The 26,873-nt window shown below is 39.5% G+C and overlaps 1 protein-coding gene across 1 annotated transcript in view; it reads left to right on the plus strand.

The window, feature by feature from the left end:
* The window catches only part of ACTR3 (actin related protein 3), a 147,786-nt gene extending 121,125 nt beyond the window's left edge, over positions 1-26,661 (plus strand). Inside the window, exons 5-9 of the mRNA XM_053712022.1 lie at positions 3,129-3,302; positions 7,135-7,227; positions 7,385-7,510; positions 25,072-25,155; positions 25,851-26,661. Coding sequence (XP_053567997.1) covers positions 3,129-3,302; positions 7,135-7,227; positions 7,385-7,510; positions 25,072-25,155; positions 25,851-25,946 — 573 coding nt within the window. The 3' untranslated portion in view covers positions 25,947-26,661. The remainder of the gene's footprint in view (positions 1-3,128; positions 3,303-7,134; positions 7,228-7,384; positions 7,511-25,071; positions 25,156-25,850) is intronic.
* Positions 26,662-26,873: the final 212 nt, after the last annotated feature.

Below are 26,873 nucleotides of genomic sequence, written 5' to 3' on the forward strand. Positions count from 1 at the left end.
TAATCATTGTTAGGGTGTGTATCCCGGATCCCAATCAGGTTTTGAGCTAGGTTTTTTAAACCTTTCAGACAATTTGTTTTTTATGAGGCTATGAGTAAGGCTCACGCCGAAACGCGTTAGCCATCGTTTTTGTCACTAGCTCTTGTATTTTTCCACCTCCTCTGTATTGAGTTTTGTATTTTAAAAGGGACCAATTCCCTATGTATACTTTGTACACTATATTTAGCGATTTATTACCCTGTTCATTAAATACATTGAAACGGCTATTACCAGGTGCTTCCGTTTTTCCCTTTTTTGGTTTCACTAGGTTCCATGAAACATATGGATGGGGATGGTGAGTAGTATGTTTGTAAAGTCCCCCCATAAGGATAAAGAACTCATTCTTTACAGACTCTTGTGAATTATACATTGGACTATGTCTAAGAATTGACTCCTAATTATCTAGTACCCTGTGTGGTTAGCTTGCACTTATGTTCTGCTGAACACACACTATATAATATATTTATGTATCACTTATGCTCTTGTTATCTTTAAAATTTGCTTCTTATATATATGCCTCCAGGATGGCTACAACTATGGAAGTTAAATATTTACCTAATATATATTTCCTGAACAAGCACACATTACTCCCCTGCCGACTGTGTCCTGTATGTTTTGGTGTTACATGAGTGAGTGAATGTGGTAGAGGAAAAAAGAAAACCGTAGCTATCCCCTACATATCTAGTTCTCTGCTTGTTACAGTTATAGCAGTAATGTGCTTACTTTACTATATCTGCTGGACTGAGAAGGGACAAAGTAGGCATAGTGACACCCTTGGTATAGTTGTAACTAGAAATGGAGTCTGACTCCTTCTTTATTGCGTCGTCATTACAATTTGGGGTCTTGCTGTCTGCGGCCGGGGCAGCGAGATCTTAGTACTGACCAGAAATGAGCTGGGGTCTCTTTCTTTTAGCTCCAATTTACTCTAAAAAAAAAAGTGTCCAGTTTTATTACTTTTTATGACTTTACTACCCTGCCTTTTGCTAGCTCTCCTTACCTATACACTAAGCCTATACTGCACAGCCCATAGGGGACTATATAGCCGAAATAGAATAAAGCGCTTAGCATTGACGAGAACTGGGCTGAGGTTTAACTCAAAATAAAATTGGTGTACAGTCTTATCACTTCCCTACCTTGCCCTTGGTAGCTATCCCTACTTATACACCGAGCTTGTAGTGCACAGCCCACAGGGGAATATATAACCAAACTAGAATAAAGAGACTTACTAACTTAATAGTTAGAGTATATCTCTTGACAATCCATAATGTGCAATACACAGATGTATACACTAACCGTTGATTCACATCGTGCCCTATATGAATGGTTACACTTGTGAGCCTAGCCCTATATATTCTAAGACATATTTTTCTTCTTAAAATCCCTTTTTCTTTTAATTATTAAGACACTGGAACATCACTAATGGCATGAGTTATAACATACCCCTAAACTCTAGAATCCTACGGTAAACCCATTTCAAGGAAAATAAATTTACATCTCTTCCCTAAATAAAATATACACAGCATAAAAGACCTGAGGTTCAGTTAGTGAGGTCCACAAGTGGCCCCCTTCCCTAGAAGTACCCTTCTGCTATTACTGGTTATTGTTTTTTTGCAATGAGGTCCAAGTGTCCTCCTATATGGTTAAGAAGGTTTAAGTTTTCTGTTGGCATGTTGCTGAATTGTTCTCTTTTTTTATTATTTCTTTTTGCAGCAATGGTATATATTACTTGCTTTATTTGCTAGAGGAAGCGATTAGTGATTACTACAAATGTTACTCCTACATATAACTCATACAATGTACCTTGTCACAAGCAACTGTTGAACTGTATTGTATACTGCTGCATTTCCTTGTTTGTATGCCATACCATTACCTCAATAAATTTTTTTTTAAATAAATAAAAATAAAAAAATTCCGTTAATAGGTCGAGGCTATTGTTGCACTCACCCAAATAAACGATCCTGAGAGAAATAGAAAGCCTCACAAATCCTGGTGGGGATACTGGTCGACTCATTTCAGCCCTTATATAGGGCCTTTTTCAAGACATCATTGCACTATATTGATCTTCTGAGATTCTCTTCTATTAGTCTATTCATTATTTGCACTTTATATCTATTACATTGTATACCAATTGTATTATATGTATTTCTATAACATTGATCCGATTGCATTGTATTTTATCTGAACAGTTTTTGACCTGACAATCTATATGTGAGAGCGACCAATCCTGAGTAACTTTTTTTTTTTTTTTTTTTTTTTTTTTAAATAAAACCTTTTTTTATATAATTTTTTTAATATAAATAAATAGTTTTAAGCATTTTGAAACTAATAGTTTCTATACTTATTTGCCCATATAGAAAGACCTACTTGTAGGTGTTATATCATATATTATACATTATTAGATATACCATTGTCAATATCACCCTCCTTTTCAGTCAGCTTTGTCCCTGATTTATCCTGTTTTATATATACTTTAGACAAATTTGGCGCTCCTATTTCCTTTTTTCTGCATTTTTGTTTTTTACCCTTATAGAAAAACTCATGCATATAAAATAATGAATGTAAGATTATATATATATATATATATATATATATATATATATACGCTGAAAACGGGGTGATCTGATTTTTGTCAGCAGTATGTCATTTTTAAAATGTGCTCTCTGGTAACTTTGCTTCACCAAGCAAAGTTTCCTTGCTAACTGCACTACTGTCTATATTTATAAAAAATAAAATAAAAAAGCAATAACCTGAAGGCATCCCTGCCTTCAATCTGGCAAGTTTTGACCATCAGGCCCCAAATCTGAAACTTGAACATAACATATATAAAACCAGTCAAAATGTTTTCATAAAATAAGAACTTTACTCCATCTAAAAAATAAAATCCTCAAACTTATTGAAACTTTAATTGAATAGTGAGAAATGTATTACATTTTTTAAAAAGCCATAACTATTATAGCTCTGTGTGGTAATCTGAATAGTGTAGAAGCTATCTGCATCATGCTTTTATTTATTGCAGTAAATTCATTTTGTAAATCTAATAAACGGGTAACTGGCGCAGCAGTGTTTTATGGAATCTGTTTTATTTTCAGGAACGTTTCAGCTATGTCTGTCCTGACTTAGTGAAAGAATTTAGCAAGTATGACACAGATGGCAGCAAGTGGATTAAACAGTACACCGGGGTAAATGCCATCTCCAAGAAGGAGTTCAGCATTGATGTTGGCTATGAGAGGTTTCTAGGCCCTGAAATTTTCTTCCATCCAGAGGTGAGATTTCAGTGAAATGTATGTTTGTACCAACCTACTCGTATCCTTTTTAATTCTTACTTGTTCGGTCTTTTATAAATTCTATCTACACATCTACAATACAAATAAGTTATCTGCCAGACCGTATTTTTTTTTTTCCTGTTGAAACCTAATATATTCTTATGTCTATATATTGTCACAATATAAAGTCTATTTTCTTTCATAAGGTGGTAAAAGGTGGGAATTCAGCTCCTAGCCACTAGGAAGCAAAGATTTCCAAAACTCCAAGATCACTTCATCCCTCCCACCTCTTTGGTATGCTAGTTTGAGGTGCTCCAGATTCTTCGTTCAAATGGGTCTTTAGACTGATTTGTGGCCCATTTTCTCCCTCAGAGCTGACAGGAAGTGACAGGGGAGATTGGTGTATTGGACCGTGATATAATCACTCCCAGTGATGAGTTAGTCATAAGTCTGTCACAGGGACAGATCCCTTAGCCTACTCTTGGTTTATTAATATACTTCCTTAACCAGCTCCTTTGGTATGACATGCAGACACTGGATGGGCTCTCTCCTGGGCGCAGTTTCTCTGCAGCGGGTAAGCAGAGTAGATAGGTTGCTAGTAAGGTAAGTAAGGACACTGTACATGCCAATATCCTGTGGGCTCTGAGAGTGCCATGTACTCTTTACACATTGTACATCATAGCCAGGGGACATTTTACAGACATACTACAGTATTCACTAGACTTTATACATTTAAAGCGCCCTCTAGTTTCTCTTGGGGTGTCAGTATTTCCTATGCCTTTTCTTTCTATATTGTTATTGTTTTATACTTTTTAATTGGGTTATTAAGCCTAGTCCATTAGTTTGTCCTTTTTCTCTCTGGCTTTGCTGTTTAAAAAACCCCTGAGTATTTATTATCATTTTGGTCTATCTATTTGCAATAACTTAACTGTTATCTGTGTTATTTTCTTCCATTATTACGTTGTCTATCTTTTCGTAATGAAGCATACTGGAACTGTACCCCACTACTTTACATCCTTTAGCGCAGGGGTCAGCAACCTTGGCACTCCAGATGTTTCGGAACTATATTTCCCATGATACTCAGCCAGCTTAAAGTGTGTGAGCATCATGGGAAATGTAGTTCCAAAACATCTGGGGTGCCAAGGTTGCTAACCCCTGCTTTAGCGGATAGTTTCTCTGATTTACTTTTGTCGAGTGTTTTTCGCAAGCTTGTTCCCGTTAACCCCCAGCTTAGCTTTGTAATTCTTGTATGGACCACCTTCCCAGAGGCAGAATTTGTTTCCACTTTCTTTTCTTTTTTTTATGAAAACACTTCTGCATTTTGAAATGAAAATTTAAAATTTTAAATTAGGCTTTAACAAACTAGAGAATAATTTAAAGTTAAGTAGTTGCATTTCAAATTGGCTTCAGAGAAAAAAATGTTTTTAAAATCTGTTAATTGTTTGTTTAGTTTGCACTTGGTCTAACATCACAAGGTACAGATGTGGTTATAAAAAGGTGTATTGCTTAAAAAGATCATCTTACATTTAGAAGTCTTGCTTTACAGACTAGGAAACACTAGGGGGCGGAGTTGAAAAACAATCCTGAAAAACAGTCATCAATCAATGCGCTGCTCTGTATTTGACAGTGCTTTGCTCTGACTGCACTCTTTTTAAGAAAAACAGGGCAGCCAGAGTACAGCACTGATCCAGTGCAGTGCTTCAAAGCGAATGCATTAACAGTTCCTGCATGTGTCCTGATCTTTCTGCAGACATGTTGCATTTTCTGCAATGACATCTCAGATCACAGCATGTTCTGCCTTGGGGACACCTTATGCATTCTAATTAATGTTATGCTAAAGGAAACTCTCTTTAATACAAGGGAGATATTTAAATGTTGCTTCAGTATTTAAAGAATTTGTGTGCTCAACTGAAATGTTGGTGGCTATGCCCCCTCCAAGTATGTGAATATGGTCTTTGTCTGACCTTCAACCTGCATTGATTTATATGCTCATTCTGAATCTCAAGTCATATCAGCTAATGATACCTCAGATCTGTCTTCTGAAGGTAAATTTATTTCTGCTGATCAAGAGCCAGTTACTGATTAGGATTCAAAATCTTCATCTTTTATATTCATGCTTGAACATCTTTGTACTTTACTAAGGGAGGTTCTTTGCACTTTGGGGGTTCAAGAACCAAAGCCTTCTGAGGAAAAAACTGTTAAGCAATTTGAATTAATTTCCAAACCTGCTGCTAAGTCTTCAGAACTTTATCCAGTTCCTGAGGCAATCGCTGAAATAATCACCATGGAGTGGTCTAAACCTGGCGTCCCTTATAATCCAGCATCTAAATTTAAAACAATATTTCATTACCAGCCGCTAACATAGAGCTTTGGGAAACTGTCCCAAAAGTGGATGGTGCAGTTTCAACCTTTGCAAAGCGCACTACTATCCCATTAAAGGATAGCCATTCTTTCAAGGACCCAACGGATAGAAAATTTGTCTTTTTATACAAAAGCCTCTCAACAAGCGGCTCTCTTATTCAGACCAGCTGTTAGCATTGCAGTAGCTTCTATTCTTTGTTGTGACAAGTTATCAGAGTCAATTTCTGGTGATTCTTGTGGACAAATATTTTTAAATATGAATTATGTCAATTGCATCACAGTTTAAAGCATTAGTTGACCTTAAAAGGTTTAAACTAATAATGTCGTTGGCAATCTTAGCCAGAGAAGTTTTGTGACTGAAGTCATAGTTAGCCGGAATGGTCTCTAAGTCTAGACTTCTGTCTCTTTCATTTCAAAGAAATTGTTTGTTCTTTTCTTGAGTCCATGTAAAAGCCAGAAGTCCACAGCCATTACTTAGCTTCTTGGCTAAAATTCTTGATTCAGAAAGCTTAGTGGAAGAAGGGTAAGTCTCCCCCAAAGTACAGCCCAGTTTCCACTTCCTGGGTTTTCAAGGCAGCAACATGGTTATTACATACCATTACTAAATTCAGCAGCAACAGGGCTACTACATACCATTACTAAATTCAGCAGCAACAGGGCTACTACATACCATTACTAAATTCAGCAGAAACATGGTTATTACATACCATTACTAAATTCAGCAGCAACAGGGCTACTACATACCATTACTAAATTCAGCAGCAACATGGTTATTACATACCATTACTAAATTCAGCAGCAACATGGTTATTACATACCATTACTAAATTCTATGATTTTGGTGTTTTTTCTACTTCTGAAGCAGCTTTTGTTAGGAAAGTCCTCTAGGCACTTGTCTGGAAATTTAGGTACATGCCTTTTTTAAAAAAAAATAAAATATATTTTTTTATCCCACATCATAAATTACTCGTCGAGTCCACAACTTGGGTATTAGCGCTGCGGAACCTGTTGGCGCTCTACAAATACCTGATAATATTAATAATAATTGGTTTCTAGGGGTAATTGATTTTATACTCTCACCACCTTGTGAAAGAAAATCAAATTTATGCTTACCTGATAAATTAATTTCTTTCATGGTTGAGAGTCCACAAGCCATGTCCAATCTAATTACATTTTTCCAGCAGCAGTTCTAGTTTGCACCTTGTTTTTTCATTTTTGTTCTTTCCTACTGTTCTACTTCTCCTTGCTTGGCTATACATCAGACTAGCATACCAGAGAGGTGGGAGGGATGAAGTTCTCTTGGAGTTTTGGGAATCTGTCTCCTAGTGGCCAGAAGTTGAACTTTCACCATCATGAAATAAATTAATTTATCAGATAAGCATTAATTTAGTTTTTTTAGCTGTTCACTCAGATTCTCAGTTGATAACTTTGATAGTGATGTTTAAATATATTTTTATATTTTATTTTTTAGTTTGCCAACCCTGATTTTACACAGCCTATTTCAGAAGTTGTTGATGAAGTTATTCAGAATTGCCCTATTGATGTTCGACGCCCTCTTTACAAGGTATTTCAGTGCAAATTTTTTACACTTAGCTCTGTATTATATATGTCATATTACCACTTATCTACTGGCTTATAAATACTTTCTTCTCTTTATTGGGGTCTTAAATAATACCAAGATTTGGATGTCACTGATTTTATTTTTATTTTTTTAACTAAAGAATATCGTACTCTCTGGAGGTTCAACAATGTTCCGTGATTTTGGACGTCGGTTACAGAGAGATTTGAAGAGAACTGTAGATGCCAGGCTGAAACTTAGTGAGGAACTTAGTGGAGGCAGACTGAAGGTAAGCAGGAAGTCATCCATCCTACACAACATGCCACATTTAGAATTTGTGACACACACACACACACACACTGACAAGTAGAGTATTCCCTCTTATGAACATTAAAAAACAAATACTTTAGAAAGACTATTGAAAATACAGGCCCCAAAGTAGACTTTAAATGCAGCAAAAGTAAATACACCTGTGATCACTGACACAAGTTAATTAGTGAAATAAAATTGATTTGCAATTAGCCCAATTGCATGAACATGGTTATAAAAAATGACCTTTGAATACCAGAACTTTCTCAATTTTGAACGTATGGGCTGTGTCTCTGCATGTCTGCATCATGACTCCACATGGAAAATAATTGCCAGAGAAATTTGAAAATCAGATTGTGAGACACAAAGAAGGAAAAAGATACAGGAAGATCAGTGACCAACTAAAAAAATCAGTCAAAACACAGCTGCAGCAGTAAGCAGTAGGTATAGAACGAGCCCTAGTACCACTAATCGGAGCCACCGTGGCCTTCCTCCTAAAATTATGCCACAGACCATGCGCTAATTGCACATTCTAAAAACAGACATGCAAGTGTTTCTGAATTGGCTCAGGGGTTATCAATGGAAATTGGAGTTTCTGTGGCTGCTCAGTGTGCAGGACATTGCATAATGTCACTCTTATCAACGCTGTCCAAGGAAAAAAAAAACCTTGCTTGCTCTTTGGCACAAAACTGCAAGATTAAACTTTAACAGCATGAAAAGAAGCCTGGTGAATATTGGGAGTGCATTTCTTTGGTCAGATGAGACCAAGATAAATTTGTTCATCTCAGATGGGGTCCAGCGTGTTTGGCATGAACCTGGGCAGGATTATTAGTGAATGAAAAAATGAAAGGTGTACTGACTTTTGATGCATTGAGTTCCTACAGTTGGGCCGGTTAAACACTTAGTTTTTAATTTTACTTAAGAGCAAATTCCCTACTGTAAAACTTACAATACAGTAATGCAATTACTTGAAGATGATAATTTTTTGAATAATTTGATATTTAAGTGATATTGCACAGGGGTGTACTCACTTCTGTTGTATACTTGTGTGTGTATATATGTATGCATATGTGAGTGTATGTGTGTTTGCATGATATCAACATTTTTCAAAAGCGGTTGTTTAGTTTCTAGGGGCTTACAGTTTGTGAAACCTCTACCTCTCCCTTCAATGGAGGAGTCAGTGGTGTGTCTTTTTAATAAAGTGAGTTATAGTAGGATGGGCCACTGAATTGTCACAGTACTTAAAGGGACATAATACCCAAATGTTAAAACACTTGAAACTGATGCAGTATAACTGTAAAAACTTGACATGAAAATATCACCTGAGCATCTCTATGTAAAAAAGGAAGATATTTTACCTCACAATCTCCTGAGCTCAGCAGAGTAAGTTCTCTGTAAAAAGTTATACTCGGCTGCTCCCAGCTGCAGGTAAATTTTTTTTTAAAAAAATGAAGTAATGAACAGCAGCCAATCAGCATCAGCAGTGCTGAGGTCATGAACTCTTTTACTGGGATCTCATGAGATTTGACTTAACTCTCATGAGATTTCATAGTAAACTTCCTTTAAACTGAATAGGGAAATAAGATGAGAGTGCACGAGGCTCATCCCTTCCTTTACAATGGGATGTGGCTATTGAGGAACTTTTGAGGTAAAATATCTTTCTTTTCTCCAACATAGGTGTGTCCGGTCCACGGCGTCATCCTTACTTGTGGGATATTCTCTTCCCCAACAGGAAATGGCAAAGAGCCCAGCAAAGCTGGTCACATGATCCCTCCTAGGCTCCGCCTTCCCCAGTCATTCTCTTTGCCGTTGTACAGGCAACACGGAGATGGCTTAGAGTTTTTTGGTGTTTAAATGTAGTTTTTATTCTTCAATCAAGAGTTTGTTATTTTAAAATAGTGCTGGTATGTACTATTTACTCTGAAACAGAAAAGAGATGAAGATTTCTGTTTGTAAGAGGAAAATGATTTTAGCAACCGTTACTAAAATCGATGGCTGTTTCCACACAGGACTGTTGAGAGGAATTAACTTCAGTTGGGGGAAACAGTGAACAGACTTTTGCTGCTTGAGGTATGACACATTTCTAACAAGACTATGTAATGCTGGAAGCTGTCATTTTCCCTATGGGATCCGGTAAGCCATTTTTATTACATAAGAATAAAGGGCTTCACAAGGGCTTTTAAGACTGGTAGACATTTTCTGGGCTAAAACGATTGATATATAAGCATTTTTAATACTTCATAGCTTTGAGGAATTATTTTATTCTTGGGAATTATGTAAAATAACCGGCAGGCACTGTATTGGACACCTTTTTCTCTAGGGGCTTTCCCTAATCATAGGCAGAGCCTCATTTTCGCGCCTCTATTGCGCAGTTGTTTTTGGGAAGCATGACATGCAGATGCATGTGTGAGGAGCTCAGATACTTAGAAAAAGCTTTCTGAAGGCGTCATTTGGTATCGTATTCCCCTTGGGCTTGGTTGGGTCTCAGCAAAGCAGATACCAGGGACTGTATAGGGGTTAAATATAAAAACGGCTCCGGTTCCGTTATTTTAAGAGTTAAAGCTTTCAAATTTGGTGTGCAATACTTTTAAGGCTTTAAGACACTGTGGTGAAATTTTGGTGAATTTTGAACAATTCCTTCATACTTTTTCACATTTGCAGTAATAAAGTGTGTTCAGTTTAAAATTTAAAGTGACAGTAACTGTTTTATTTTAAAACGTTTTTTTGTACTTTGTTATCAAGTTTATGCCTGTTTAACATGTCTGAACTATCAGATAGACTGTGTTCTGTATGTGGGGAAGCCAAGGTTCCTTCTCATTTAAATAGATGTGATTTATGTGACACAAAATTTAGAGAAAATGATGCCCAAGATGATTCCTCAAGTGAGGGGAGTAAGCATGGTACTGCATCATCCCCTCCTTCGTCTACGCCAGTCTTGCCCACACAGGAGGCCCCTAGTACATCTAGTGCGCCAATACTCCTTACTATGCAACAATTAACGGCTGTAATGGATAATTCTATCAAAAACATTTTAGCCAAAATGCCCACTTATCAGCGAAAGCGCGACTGCTCTGTTTTAGAAAATACTGAAGAGCATGAGGACGCTGATGATATTGGTTCTGAAGTGCCCCTACACCAGTCTGAGGGGGCCAGGGAGGTTTTGTCTGAGGGAGAAATTTCAGATTCAGGGAAAATTTCTCAACAAGCTGAACCTGATGTGATTACATTCAAATTTAAATTGGAACATCTCCGCGCTCTGCTTAAGGAGGTGTTATCTACTCTGGATGATTGTGAGAATTTGGTCATTCCAGAGAAATTATGTAAGATGGACAAGTTCCTAGAGGTCCCGGGGCCCCCCGAAGCTTTTCCTATACCCAAGCGGGTGGCGGACATTGTAAACAAAGAATGGGAAAGGCCCGGCATACCTTTCGTCCCTCCCCCTATATTTAAGAAATTGTTTCCTATGGTCGACCCCAGAAAGGACTTATGGCAGACAGTCCCCAAGGTCGAGGGGGCGGTTTCTACTCTAAACAAACGCACCACTATACCCATAGAAGATAGTTGTGCTTTCAAAGATCCTATGGATAAAAAATTAGAAGGTTTGCTTAAAAAGCTGTTTGTTCAGCAAGGTTACCTTCTACAACCAATTTCATGCATTGTTCCTGTCACTACAGCAGCGTGTTTCTGGTTCGATGAACTAGAAAAGGCGCTCAATAAAGATTCTTCTTATGAGGAGATTTTGGACAGAATTCATGCTCTCAAATTGGCTAACTCTTTCACCTTAGACGCCACTTTGCAATTGGCTAGATTAGCGGCGAAAAATTCTGGGTTTGCTATTGTGGCGCGCAGAGCGCTTTGGCTAAAATCTTGGTCAGCGGATGCGTCTTCCAAGAACAAATTGCTTAACATTCCTTTCAAGGGGAAAACGCTGTTTGGCCCTGACTTGAAAGAGATTATTTCTGATATCACTGGGGGCAAGGGCCACGCCCTTCCTCAGGATAGGTCTTTCAAGGCTAAAAATAAACCAAATTTTCGTCCCTTTCGCAGAAACGGACCAGCCCCAAGTGCTACATCCTCTAAGCAAGAGGGTAATACTTCTCAAGCCAAGCCAGCCTGGAGGCCAATGCAAGGCTGGAACAAAGGTAAGCAGGCCAAGAAACCTGCCACTGCTACCAAGACAGCATGAGATGTTGGCCCCCGATCCAGGACCGGATCTGGTGGGGGGCAGACTCTCTCTCTTCGCTCAGGCTTGGGCAAGAGATGTTCTGGATCCTTGGGCGCTAGAAATAGTCTCCCAAGGTTATCTTCTGGAATTCAAGGGGCTTCCCCCAAGGGGGAGGTTCCACAGGTCTCAATTGTCTTCAGACCACATAAAAAAACAGGCATTCTTACATTGTGTAGAAGACCTGTTAAAAATGGGAGTGATTCATCCTGTTCCATTAGGAGAACAAGGGATGGGGTTCTACTCCAATCTGTTCATAGTTCCCAAAAAAGAGGGAACATTCAGACCAATCTTAGATCTCAAGATCCTAAACAAGTTTCTCAAGGTTCCATCGTTCAAAATGGAAACCATTCGAACAATTCTTCCTTCCATCCAGGAAGGTCAATTCATGACCACGGTGGATTTAAAGGATGCGTATCTACATATTCCTATCCACAAGGAACATCATCGGTTCCTAAGGTTCGCCTTTCTGGACAAGCATTACCAGTTTGTGGCACTTCCGTTCGGATTAGCCACTGCTCCAAGAATTTTCACAAAGGTACTGGGGTCCCTTCTAGCGGTGCTAAGACCAAGGGGCATTGCAGTAGTACCTTACTTGGACGACATTCTGATTCAAGCGTCGTCCCTTCCACAAGCAAAGGCTCACACGGACATTGTCCTCGCCTTTCTCAGATCTCATGGGTGGAAAGTGAACGTAGAAAAAAGTTCTCTATCTCCGTCAACAAGAGTTCCCTTCTTGGGAACAATAATAGACTCCTTAGAAATGAGGATTTTTCTGACAGAGGCCAGAAAATCAAAACTTCTAAACTCTTGTCAAGTACTTCATTCTGTTCCTCTTCCTTCCATAGCGCAGTGCATGGAAGTAATAGGTTTGATGGTCGCGGCAATGGACATAGTTCCTTTTGCGCGAATTCATCTGAGACCATTACAACTGTGCATGCTCAGTCAGTGGAATGGGGATTATACAGACTTGTCTCCGACGATACAAGTAGATCAGAGGACCAGAGATTCACTCCGTTGGTGGCTGTCCCTGGACAACCTGTCACAGGGGATGAGCTTCCGCAGACCAGAGTGGGTCATTGTCACGACCGACGCCAGTCTGGTGGGCTGGGGCGCGGTCTGGGGACTCCTGAAAGCTCAGGGTCTTTGGTCTCGGGAAGAATCTCTTCTCCCGATAAATATTCTGGAACTGAGAGCGATATTCAATGCTCTCAAGGCTTGGCCTCAGCTAGCAAAAGCCAAATTCATACGGTTTCAATCGGACAACATGACGACTGTTGCGTCATCAACCATCAGGGGGGAACAAGGAGTTCCCTGGCGATGGAAGAAGTGACCAAAATCATTCAATGGGCGGAGACTCACTCCTGCCACTTGTCTGCAATCCACATCCCAGGAGTGGAAAATTGGGAAGCGGATTTTCTGAGTCGTCAGACATTTCATCCGGGGGAGTGGGAACTCCATCCGGAAATCTTTGCCCAAGTTACTCAGTTGTGGGGCATTCCAGACATGGATCTGATGGCTTCTCGTCAGAACTTCAAGGTTCCTTGCTACGGGTCCAGATCCAGGGATCCCAAGGCGACTCTAGTAGATGCACTAGTAGCACCTTGGACCTTCAAACTAGCTTATGTATTCCCACCGTTTCCTCTCATCCCCAGGCTGGTAGCCAGGATCAATCAGGAGAGGGCATCAGTGATCTTGATAGCTCCTGCGTGGCCACGCAGGACTTGGTATGCAGACCTGGTGAATATGTCATCGGCTCCACCATGGAAGCTACCTTTGAGACGGGACCTTCTTGTTCAAGGTCCGTTCGAACATCCGAATCTGGTCTCACTCCAACTGACTGCTTGGAGATTGAACGCTTGATTTTATCAAAGCGAGGGTTCTCAGATTCTGTCATTGATACTCTTGTTCAGGCCAGAAAGCCTGTAACTAGAAAAATCTACCATAAAATATGGAAAAAATATATCTGTTGGTGTGAATCTAAAGGATTCCCTTGGGACAAGATAAAAATTCCTAAGATTCTATCCTTTCTTCAAGAAGGTTTGGAGAAAGGATTATCTGCAAGTTCTTTGAAGGGACAGATTTCTGCTTTGTCTGTGTTACTTCACAAAAAGCTGGCAGCTGTGCCAGATGTTCAAGTCTTTGTTCAGGCTCTGGTTAGAATCAAGCCTGTTTACAAACCTTTGACTCCTCCTTGGAGTCTCAATTTAGTTCTTTCAGTTCTTCAGGGGGTTCCGTTTGAACCCTTACATTCCGTTGATATTAAGTTATTATCTTGGAAAGTTTTGTTTTTGGTTGCAATTTCTTCTGCTAGAAGAGTTTCAGAGTTATCTGCTCTGCAGTGTTCTCCTCCTTATCTGGTGTTCCATGCAGATAAGGTGGTTTTGCGTACTAAACCTGGTTTTCTTCCGAAAGTTGTTTCTAACAAAAACATTAACCAGGAGATAGTCGTGCCTTCTTTGTGTCCGAATCCAGTTTCAAAGAAGGAACGTTTGTTGCACAATTTGGATGTAGTTCGTGCTCTAAAATTCTATTTAGATGCTACAAAGGATTTTAGACAAACATCTTCCTTGTTTGTTGTTTATTCTGGTAAAAGGAGAGGTCAAAAAGCAACTTCTACCTCTCTCTCTTTTTGGCTTAAAAGCATCATCAGATTGGCTTACGAGACTGCCGGACGGCAGCCTCCTGAAAGAATCACAGCTCATTCCACTAGGGCCGTGGCTTCCACATGGGCCTTCAAGAACGAGGCTTCTGTTGATCAGATATGTAAGGCAGCGACTTGGTCTTCACTGCACACTTTTACTAAATTTTACAAATTTGATACTTTTGCTTCTTCTGAGGCTATTTTTGGGAGAAAGGTTTTGCAAGCCGTGGTGCCTTCCATCTAGGTGACCTGATTTGCTCCCTCCCTTCATCCGTGTCCTAAAGCTTTGGTATTGGTTCCCACAAGTAAGGATGACGCCGTGGACCGAACACACCTATGTTGGAGAAAACAGAATTTATGTTTACCTGATAAATTACTTTCTCCAACGGTGTGTCCGGTCCACGGCCCGCCCTGGTTTTTTAATCAGGTCTGATAATTTATTTTCTTTAACTACAGTCACCACGGTATCATATGATTTCTCCTATGCAAATATTCCTCCTTTACGTCGGTCGAATGACTGGGGAAGGCGGAGCCTAGGAGGGATCATGTGACCAGCTTTGCTGGGCTCTTTGCCATTTCCTGTTGGGGAAGAGAATATCCCACAAGTAAGGATGACGCCGTGGACCGGACACACCGTTGGAGAAAGTAATTTATCAGGTAAACATAAATTCTGTTTTTTACATAGAGATGTTCAGGTGGTATTTTCTAGTCAGCTTTTTACAGCTATACTGCATCACTTTCAAGTGTTTAAACATTTGGGTATTATGGCCCTTTAAAGAGACATTATACACTCATTTTTTCTTTGCAGAAATGTTTTGTAGATTTAAAAAAAAAAAAACTTAATGGGCTATATAAATGGATAATCTACAAGACATTTATGCAAAGAAAAAATGAGTGTATAATGTCTCTTTAAAGGGCCATAATACCCAAATGTTTAAACACTTGAAAGTGATGCAGTATAGCTGTAAAAAGCTGAACATATCACCTGAACATCTCTACGTAAAAAAGAAAGATATTTTACCTCAAAAGTTCCTCAGTAGCCACATCCCATTGTAAAGGATTTCTAAGCAGCATATTAGTATGTCTGTCCTGGGACAGCCAAAGTGATGAGCCTCGTGCACTCTCATCTTATTTCCCTATTCAGTTTAAAGGAAGTTTACTATGAAATCTCATGAGAGTTAAGTCAAATCTCATGAGATCCCAGTAAAAGAGTTCATGACCTCAGCACTGCTGATTGGCTGCTGTTCATTACTTCATTTTTTTTCATTTTTTTTTTACCCGCAGCTGAGTATAATTTTTTACTCACAACTTACTCTGCTGAGCTCAGGAGATTGTGAGGTAAAATATCTTCCTTTTCTCCTACATTGGTGTGTCCGGTCCACGGCTTCATCCTTACTTGTGGGATATTCTCATTCCCTACAGGAAATGGCAAAGAGAGCACACAGCAAAAGCTGTCCATATAGCCCCCCCCTCTGGCTCCGCCCCCCAGTCATTCTCTTTGCCGCTCTGAACAAGTAGCATCTCCACGGGGATGGTAAAGAGTATGTGGTGTTAGTTGTAGTTTTATTTCTTCTATCAAGAGTTTGTTATTTTAAAATAGTGCCGGTTTGTACTATTTACTCTACAACAGAAAGTGATGAAGATTTCTGTTAAAAGAGGAGTATGATTTTAGCACCAGTAACTAAAATCCATTGCTGTTCCCACGCAGGACTGTTGAAACCAGAGAACTTCAGTTGGGGGGAACAGTTTGCAGGCTTATCTGCTTCAGGTATGATCAGTCACTTTTCTAACAAGACCTAGTAATGCTAGAAGACTGTCAGTTTTCCCTTAGGGGATAGGTAAGCCATTTTCTTAGACTCAGTTACAGAATTAAGGCTTATAAATTGGGCTCTATGCTGGTTGACACTATTGTGGGCTAAATCGATTAACTTTCATCATATTTATGACATTTGGAGTGTTTTGCAAACTTTGAAACACTTTTGGGGACGTTTATTTGCGCCTGGCAGTTGTTTAGACGCCTAATCTTGTCAGAAAGGCCCCTTCACTCTGGAATGCAGAGGGAGGAGGCCTCATTTTCGCGCCTCAGTTGCGCAGTTACTTTCTCTAGGCAGTGCACGCAGCTTCACGTGAGAGGGTCTAGTGGCTTAGAAAAGGACTCAGAGAGGCTTATTACTGTGGTGAATAACCCCTAAGGAAGGTAAAAGCCGCAGCAAAGTCTGTGGCAGGGACTGTAGTGTGTTTAAACCGGTCAATTGTGATTATTAGCTCCGGTTTGGTCATTTAAGGGTTAAGAGACTTGCAATTTGGTGTGCGATACTTTCAAAGCATTAAGACACTGGGGTATAAATTTCATAAAGATCAGATATTTCTTTGATAGTTTTTCAATCATTCAGAAATAAAGTGTGCCCTTTTTTATTATTTAAAGAGACAGTAACGGTTTTGGTTAAAATTGTTTTTATTGCATTAAAAGCCTGCCTAAGTCTGTTTAACATGTCTGTACCTTCAGATTGCTTGGAAATTGAACGCTTGATTCTATCTAAGCGTGGGTTTTCAGATTCGGTTATAGATACTCTGGTTCAGGCCAGAAAACCTGTGACTAGGAAAATTTACCATAAGATATGGCAAAAATATATCTGTTGGTGCGAATCCAAGGGTTAGTCTTGGAGTAAAATTAGAATTCCTAGGATACTTTCCTTTCTCCAAGAGGGTTTGGATAAAGGTTTGTCAGCTAGTTCTCTAAAAGGACAGATATCTTCTCTGTCTGTCTTGTTGCACAAACGTCTGGCAGCCGTGCCAGATGTACAGGCGTTTGTACATGCATTAGTTAGAATCAAGCCTGTCTACAGACCTATGACTCCTCCATGGAGTCTAAATTTAGTTCTTTCAGTCCTTCAAGGGGTTCCGTTTGAACCTTTGCATTCCATAGATATTAAATTACTATCTTGGAAAGTTCTGTTTTTGGTTGCTATTTCTTCTGCTAGAAGAGTTTCCGAATTGTCTGCTTTGCAGTGTACTTCTCCCTATCTGGTATTCCATACAGATAAGGTAGTTTTACGTACTAAGCCTGGTTTTCTTCCAAAGGTGGTTTCCAATAGGAATATTAACCAGGAAATAGTTGTTCCTTCTCTGTGTCCGAATCCAGTTTCGAAGAAGGAACTTTTGTTACATAACTTAGATGTAGTTTGTGCTTTAAAATTCTATTTAGAAGCAACAAAGGATTTCAGACAGACATCTTCTTTGTCGCCTATTCTGGTAAGAGGAGAGGTCAGAAAGCTACTGCTACCTCTTTCCTTTTGGCTAAAAAGCATCATCCGTTTGGCCTATGAGACTGCCGGCCGGCAGCCTCCTGAACGAATTACAGCTCACTCTACTAGAGCTGTGGCTTCCACTTGGACCTTCAAGAATGAGGCTTCTGTTGAACAGATCTGTAAGGCAGCGACTTGGTCTTCTCTGCATACTTTTGCCAAATTTTACAAATTCGATACTTATGCTTCTTCGAAGGCTGTTTTTGGGAGAGAGGTTTTGCAAGCTGTGGTGCCTTCCGTTTAAGTTACCTGACTTGTTCCCTCCCTTCATCCGTGTCCTAAAGCTTTCGTATTGGTTCCCACAACTAAGGATGAAGCCGTGGACCGGACACACCAATGTAGGAGAAAACAGAATTTATATTTACCTGATAAATTTCTTTCTCCTACGGTGTGTCCGGTCCACGGCCCGCCCTGGCTTTTAGTCCGGTTTAAAATTTTTATTTTTCTGTACACTACAGTCACCACGGCACCTTATAGTTTCTCCTTTTTCTCCTAACAGTCGGTCGAATGACTGGGGTGCGGAGCCAGAGGGCGGGCTATATGGACAGCTTTTGCTGTGTGCTCTCTTTGCCATTTCCTGTAGGGAATGAGAATATCCCACAAGTAAGGATGAAGCCGTGGACCGGACACACCGTAGGAGAAAGAAATTTATCAGGTAAACATAAATTCTGTTTTTTACATAGAGATGTTCAGGTGATATTTTCTAGTCTGCTTTTTACAGCTATACTGCATCACTTTCAAGTGTTTAAACATTTGGGTATTATGGCCCTTTAAAGAGACATTATACACTCATTTTCTCTTGTTAAGTGTATCCAGTCCACGGATCATCCATTACTTATGGGATATTCTCCTTCCCAACAGGAAGTTGCAAGAGGATCACCCAAGCAAAGCTGCTATATAGCTCCTCCCCTCACATGTCATATCCAGTCATTCTCTTGCAACTCTCAACATAGGAGGTCGTGAGAGGACTGTGGTGTTTTATACTTGGTTTATTTCTTCAATCAAAAGTTTGTTATTTTTAAATGGCACCGGAGTGTGCTGTTTATCTCAGGCAGCATTTGGAAGAAGAATCTGCCTGTGTTTTTCTATGATCTTAGCAGAAGTAACTAAGATCCATTTGCTGTTCTCACGCATTCTGAGGAGTGAGGTACTTCAGAGGGGGAATGGCGTGCAGTTTTTGCCTGAAAATAAGGTATGTGCAGTAAAATATTTTTCTAAGGAATGGAATTGACTAAGAAAATACTGCTGATACCGAAGTAATGTAAGTAAAGCCTTGAATGCAGTGATAGCGACTGGTATAAGGCTTATTAATAGATGCATACTCTCATAAAAATGTGTTTTAAAATGTTTACTGGCATGTTTAATCGTTATTTAACGTACATTGGTGATAAAACTGTAATGTTAGTATAGCCTTAAATGCAGTGAAAGCGACTGGTATCAGGCTGATTAATAGAGATACATACTCTTATAAAATGTGTTTTAAAACATTTGCTGGCATGTTTAATCGTTTTTTGACATATGTTTGGTGATAAAACTTATTGGGGCCTAATTTTTCCACATGGCTGGCTTAAATTCTGCATAGAAACAGTTAACTGAGGTTTCCCACTGTTGTAATATGAGTGGTAGGGACCTAATTTAGAGCTTTTTTGCACAGTTAAAATTACAAAATGAATCATCCAGATTCCCTCAGCAGTCCCATGATTACTACAGGACATCTCTAAAGGGCTAAAAAGACTTCCAAAATCGTTTATAGGGAAGGTAATCCACAGCTCAGCTGTGGCTGTTTTGTTGTGTCTGTTTAAAAAAGTCTGTCGTTTTTTTGATCTGTTTTTTGCATTAAGGGGTTAATCATCCATTTGCAAGTGGGTGCAATGCTCTGTTACCTTATTACATATACTGTAAAAATTTTGTTTGATTTACTGCCTTTTTTCACTGTTTTTCAAATTTTGACAATTTGTTTCTCTTAAAGGCACAGTAACGTTTTTTATATTTGCTTGTTAACCTGATTTAAAGTGTTTTCCAAGCTTACTAGTCTCATTATTAGTCTGTTCTAACATGTCTGACATAGAGGAAGCTCTGTGTTCATTATGTTTAAAGCCATGGTGGAACCCCATCTTAGAATGTTTACCAGATGTACTGATTTCATGTTAAACAATAAAGATCATTTTTTTGTCTTTAAAAACATTATCACCAGAGGATTCTGTCGAGGGGGAAGTTATGCCGACTAACTCTCCCCACGTGTCAGACCCTTTGACTCCCGCTTTAGGGACTCACGCTCAAATGGCGCCAAGTACATCAAGGGCGCCCATAGCGTTTATTTACCAGAGGATTCTGTCGAGGGGGAAGTTATGCCGACTAACTCTCCCTACGTGTCAGATCCTTCGACTCCCGCTTCAGGGACTCGCGCTCAAATGGCGCCAAGTACATAAAGGGCGCCCATAGCGTTTATTTAAAAAGACATGGCAAAGGTTGTGAATAATACACTGGCAGCGGTTATTAGTCAGACTACCTGAAATTAAAGGAAAGCAAGATAGCTCTGGGGGTAGTTACAGAGCATACAGACGCTTTAAGAACCATGTCTGATACTGCCTCATAATATGCAGAAGCTGGGGAGCTTCGGTCTGTGGGTGATATTTTTGACTCAGGGAAGATGATTTAACCTGATTCTGATATTTCTACATTTAAATTTTATGCTTGAGAACCTCCACTTGTTGCTCAGGGAGGTTTTAGCTGCTCTGATTGACTGTGTACAATCGCAGTGCCAGAGAAATTGTGTAGACTGGATAAATACTATGCAGTGCCGGTGTGTACTGATGTTTTTCCAATACCTAAAGAGGTTTACTAAAATTATTAATTAGGAATGGGATAGACCAGGTGTGCCGTTCTCTTCCCCTCCTATTTTTAGAAAAATGTTTCTAATAGTTGCCACCACACGGGACTTATGGCAGACAGTTCATAAGGTGGAGAGAAGAGTTTCTACTCTAGCTAGCATACCACTTACCCTGTAGAGGACAGTTGTGCTTTTTTAGATCCAATGGATAAAAAATTAGAGGGTTACCTTAGGAAAATGTTTATTCAACAAGGTTTTATCCTGCAGCCCCTTGCATGCATTGCTTTTGTCACTGCTGCTGCGGCGTTCTGGTTTGAGTCTCTGGATGAGGCTTTACAGGTAGCGACTCCATTGGATGAATACTTGACAAGATTAGAGCTCTTAAGCTAGCCAATTTCTTTGTTTTCTGATGCCTTGTTTTTTTTGTCTAAACTAACGGCTAAGAATTATGTTTTTTTACTATGCTGGCGCGCACAACGCTATGGCTTATATTATGGTCAGCTGTCGTGACTTAACTAAATAAGCTACTTAACTTCCCTTCAAGGGGCAGACCCTATTCGGCCCTGGTTTGAAGGAGATTATTGCTAATATCACTGGAGGAAAAGGTAATGCCCTTCCTCAGGACAGGTCAAAATCAAGGGCCAAAAAAGTCTAATTTTCGTGCTTTTCGAAACTTCAAGGCAGGCGTGGCATCAATTTCCTCTAAGGCAAATCAAGAGGGAACTTTTGCTTAGTCCAAGACGGTCTGGTGACAACCGGGCCTGGAACAAAGATAAGCAGGCCAAGGGGCCTGCTGCTGCCTCTAAGACAGCATGTAGAACGGCTCCCTATCCGGTAACGGATCCTGTATTGGACTGACTTTCATTTTTCGCCCAGGCGTGGGCGAGAGAGAGAGGCCCAGGATCCCCTGGGCATTGGATATTATATCCCAGAGATATCTTCTGGATTTCAAAGCTTCCCCCCCCCCCCCCCCAAAAAAAGGGGAGATTTCCTCTTTCACAATTATCTGCAAACCGGATAAAGAAAGAGGCATTCTTACTCTGTGTACGAGACCCATCCAGTTCCAGGGGAGGAACAGGGATATAATTTTTACTCAAATCTGTTTGTGGTTCCCAAGGAGAGGGAACCTTCAGATCTATTTTGGATCTAAAGATCTTAAACCAATTCCTTAGATTCCATCATTTAAGTTGGAAACTATTCGTACCATTTTAACTATGATCCAGGAGAGTCAATAGAGGACTACAATGGATTTGAAGGATGCTTATCCTCACATTACGATGCATAAAGATCACCATCGTTTTTCATATTTGCCTTTTACCAGTTTGTAGCTCTTTCCTTTGGGTTAACTACAGCCCCAAGAATCTTTATGGAGTTTCTGGGGTCGCTTTGGCGGTCCTTAGACCGCGGGGCATAAAAATGGCCCCTTATTTAGACGACATCCCGATACAGGCGTCAAGCATCCAAGTTGCCAAGTTTCATACGGACGTAGTAATGGCATTTCTGAGATCGTATGGGTGGAAAGTGAACAAGGAAAGAGTTCTCTATCCCCAATCTCAAGGGTTTCCCTCCTAGGGATTCTGATAGAAAATGTACCTGACGGAGTCAAGGTTGTCAAAGTTTCTAAATTTCTGCCGTGTTCTTCATTCCATCCGCGCCCTTTGGTGGCTCAGTACATGAATGTAATCGGCTTAATGGTAGCGGCAAGGGACATAGTATCTTTTGCACGCCTACTTTTCTGATCGCTGCAACTATGCTTGCTCAGTCAGAGGAACGGGGATTACATAGATTTGTTCTCCTGTTAAATTTGGACCAAGAGATCAGAGATTCTCTTCTCTGGTGACTATCTCGGGTCCATCTGTCCAAGAGTATGACCTTCCGCAGGTCAGATGGGACAATTGTTACAACAGATGCCAGCCTTTTAGGTTGGGATACAGTCTGGAACTCCCTGAAGGCTCAGGGATAGTGGACTCAGGAGGAGACCCTCCTTCTAATGTATATTCTGGAACTGGGAGCGATATTCCATACTCTTCAGACTTGGCCTCAGTTAGCAACTCTGAGGTACATCATATTTCAGTCGGACAATATCACGACTGTGGCTTACATCAACCATCAAGGGGGAACAGAAGTTCCCTAGCGATGTTAGAAGTCTTAAAATAATTCTCTGGACAGAGACTCACTCTTGTCTATCAGCTATACATATCCCAGGTGTTGAGAACTGGGAGACGGGTTTTCTAAGTCGTCAGACTTTTCATCCGGGGGAGTGGGAATTCCCTCCGGAGGTGTTTGCACAAAATCAAGCATGAGAGTGCTTTGGCGTTTTTTTGACAGCGCCTGCGTGGCCACGCAGGACCTGATATGCAGATCTGGTGGACATGTCATCCTTTCCACCACTGTCTCTGCTTCTGAGACAGGACCCTCTACCTCAGGGTCCTTTCAACCATCTAAATATAACCAATCTGAGTTGGACTGCCTGGAGACTGAACGTTTGATGTTATCAAAGCATGGCTTCTCCGAGTCAGTCATTGATACCTTAATACAGGCATGAAAGCCTGTCTCTAGGAAAATTTTAACATAGATATGGTGTAAATATCTTGTTATGAATCCAAGGGTTACTCATGGAGTAAAGTCTGGATTCCCAAGATATTATCTTTTCTCCAAGATTTTGAGAAAGGATTGTCAGCTAGTTCCTTAAAAGGACAGATTTCTACTGTCTATTCTTTTGCACAAGCGTCTGGCAGGTATTCTAGACGTTCAGGCTTTTGGTCAGGCTTTGGTTAGAACCAAGCCTCTGTTTAAAACTGTTGCTGCGCCATGGAGCTTAAACCTGGTTCTTAAGGTTCTTCTAGGAGTTCCGTTTGAACTTTTTCATTCCATAGATATCAAACTTTTATCTTGGAATGTTCTTTCTTGATAGATATTTCCTCGGCTCGTAGAGTCTCCGAGTTATCTGCGTTACAATGTGATCCTCCGTACGGATAAGGTAGTCCTACGTACCAACCTGGGTTTTTACCTAAGGTGGTATCTAACAAGAATATCACTCAAGAGATTATTGTTCCGTTCTTGTATCCTATTCCTTCTTTAAAGAAGGAACGTCTATTACACAATTTGGACGTGGCTCGTGCTTTAAAGTTTTTCTTACAAGCTACTACAGATTTTCATCAAACATTCACCTTGTTTGGCGTCTATTCTGGACAGAGGAGAGGTCAAAAGACTTCAGCAACCTCTCTGTCTTTTTGGTTAAAAAGCATAATTCATTTAGCTTATGAGACTGCTAGACAGCAGCCTTCTGAAGGGATTACAGCTCATTCTACTAGAGCTGTGGTTTTCACTTGGGCCTTTTTAGAAGGAGGCTTCTGTTGAACAGATTTACGAGACGGAGTCTTGGTCTGCGCTTCATACTTTTCAAATTTAACAAATTTGATACTTTGCTTCTTCGGAAGCTATTTTTGGGAGAAAGGGTTTTTTACAGGCAGTGGTCACTTCCGTTAAAGTACCTGCCTTGTCCCTCCCATCATCCGTGTACTTTAGCTTTGGTATTGGTATCCCATAAGTAATGGATGATCCGTGGACGGGATACACTTAACAAGAGAAAACATAATTTATGCTTACCTGATAAATGTATTTCTCTTGTAGTGTATCCAGTCCACGGCCCGCCCTGTCCTTTTAAGGCAGGTTTAAATTTTAATTAAACTACAGTCACCACTGCACCCTATAGTTTCTCCTTTTTTGTCTTGTTTTGGTCGAATGACTGGATATGACATGTGAGGGGAGGAGCTATATAGCAGCTTTGCTTGGGTGATCCTCTTGCAACTTCCTGTTGGGAAGGAGAATATCCCATAAGTAATGGATGATCCGTGGACTGGATACACTACAAGATAAATTTATCAGGTAAGCATAAATTATGTTTTTTCTTTGCATACATGTTGTGTAGATTATCTATTTATATAGCCCATTAAGTGTTGTTGTGTTTTTTTTTTTTTTATGTATAGTTTTGTTTATTTTTAAATAACATTGCTCTGATTTTCAGACTCCTAACCTAGCCCAAAGTTTTATGAGAATACCGTCAGCTACCTACTCCAGCTTGCTCCTGTTTGTGTAAAGGGTCTTTTCATATGCAAAAGAAGGGGGGAGGGGGGTGTCTTATTTCCCACTTGCAGTGGGCTTTCCAGCTACCTTTTCATTAGAGCTACACTGAGAGCTTCTAAGTAAGTTTTTTTTTTTTTAAAACAGTTTTATACTGGATTTTTATATCGGTATCTGTGCATCTTATTCTTCATAGTAGTGTCTATTACATGCAGTTATATGAAAATGAGTGTATACTGTCCCTTTAATCTGTATTTATAATTTTATTTATATGTGCTTTTACAGGTACATGAAAAACTAAAATTTGGACAAATGTTTTGCTGGATTCATAGGTCATGCTTTTAAAGTGTTTGTGTTTTATTTTCCTTACCAGTCCATTTGTTCAAATAAACCACGCTTATTAAGAAGAAATATTTTTTTTTGTATTTTTAACTCCTTTGTTGTTAAATCTTTTCAGCCAAAACCCATTGATGTCCAAGTGATCACACACCACATGCAGAGATATGCAGTCTGGTTTGGAGGCTCTATGCTCGCATCTACTGTAAGTGTACAACACCTGAATATTCTACCTTGATGTATAAAAATGGTTGGATACATCCCATGATATCAAAATGCAACCAAAGAAAAGTTGTACGTTCCAATACAGATTTCTGCGTGAAGTATTTTCATTTACTGCATATGTGTAATTGTATGGTTGTAAAAATTTTAGTTTTTATAGTTTATCTCAAATGCTACATAAAATACAAAATACATTGGGTTACGCTTCACAACTAGGAAACTTGTCTGTCCATGATCATGGTGAGTCAGTAGCATCACTCTGTGCTTTCAACACCCAGACCTTGCTTTCACAACCAATGACGATAGCAACAGCAGTCACTGATCTAGCTCAGGTTAATTCTGGGTGCATTCACAGCTTGATAAAAGGAGAATATTGTATGAATTCAGATTTAAAATGTTTAAATTCATAATTGCTGTGTTGCACTACGAAGCTTGCACATTTTTATGTAATTTTAAAGATTAATATACTTGTAGAGGAATCAGGAATGCAGTCTGGTAAGGGTCGCTACATATATTCTGTAATGTGAATATATGTGCTTTCTTTGGAAGCGGCACATAATTTCCATAGCTATATTAAGAGCAATATATACAATCTTGTATCGGTGAGCAGCATCACTTTGTTGCACACATTCACAAACAGTTCTTTAAATAGATTTTTTTTTTCTTTTTTTTTCCCAGCCTGAATTTTACCAAGTGTGCCACACAAAAAAGGACTATGAAGAGATTGGTCCAAGCATCTGCCGTCACAATCCTGTATTTGGTGTCATGTCCTAAACCAGTTTTGACGGTTGATGACTCTGATTCCCTGTATGTTTGGTGGCTGGTGTCCGGAATCATTGTTACGGCCTCTTATTTTTGCACAGCCTTTAGCAGTATGGCTTGAAGCTCCGTGCTCAGACTCATGTTGGGAAGTATCTGGGCAATGTGTTTCAGGCTTATCTTGCTGTGGGAAAGAATATCAATGTGCAGATGTGATAATGAGACAAGTGATTTGCATAGTTTGACCTGTGTTTAATAAAACAAAGCAATGGGTTTTAGTTATTTCTGTGCCTATTTTGTATTTTGCTTGACTCAGCAAGACTCAATATCTGCCTGTTTTATATGAAATCTCCATGAAAAATAATTAAGATCTAAGACTGTGCTTTAAATATTTTAGCTATAAGGACATGTCACCTGAAGCACTTGAGAAGAGACCAGAGATTAGCATATATGGTACATGGAAAGCAAGTTTTTCTGAATGGCTTGCTGACTCTTGTAAATTCTGACTTGGGACCAATAGGTTTTGGTTTCTTGACATGCAACTTAAACTTAGCTTTGGAAACTGAAGACCGTTTGTTCAGTTCTCCCTGCCTGCTTGTGCTTTTGTTTCTTGCTTACAAAGACTATTGGACCAGATTTGCTGTTGTATGTTTTATATTTGATTCATATAAAAGTTGGTTTGTGAAGCATACAATGATTCAAATAAAGGCCACAATATCTCTTTTTACAAGAGCTCTGTTCTGTTTGTTTCATACATAAAGTGTTTTGCTAAACAGTTCTTTAATAATGTGAGTGCATAACAATATACAAAACTATATTTTATTTTACTAAAATGGTCTTGAGGTCACATGTTATGTGCTTTCCATATTGATTAAATATAATGGATATCGTCCGTACAGTATCTAAAGAACAGTGTTTGCTGTACCAGATCTCACTTTTATA

Source organism: Bombina bombina, chromosome 1, assembly GCF_027579735.1.
Source record: "Bombina bombina isolate aBomBom1 chromosome 1, aBomBom1.pri, whole genome shotgun sequence".
NCBI lineage: Eukaryota > Metazoa > Chordata > Amphibia > Anura > Bombinatoridae > Bombina > Bombina bombina.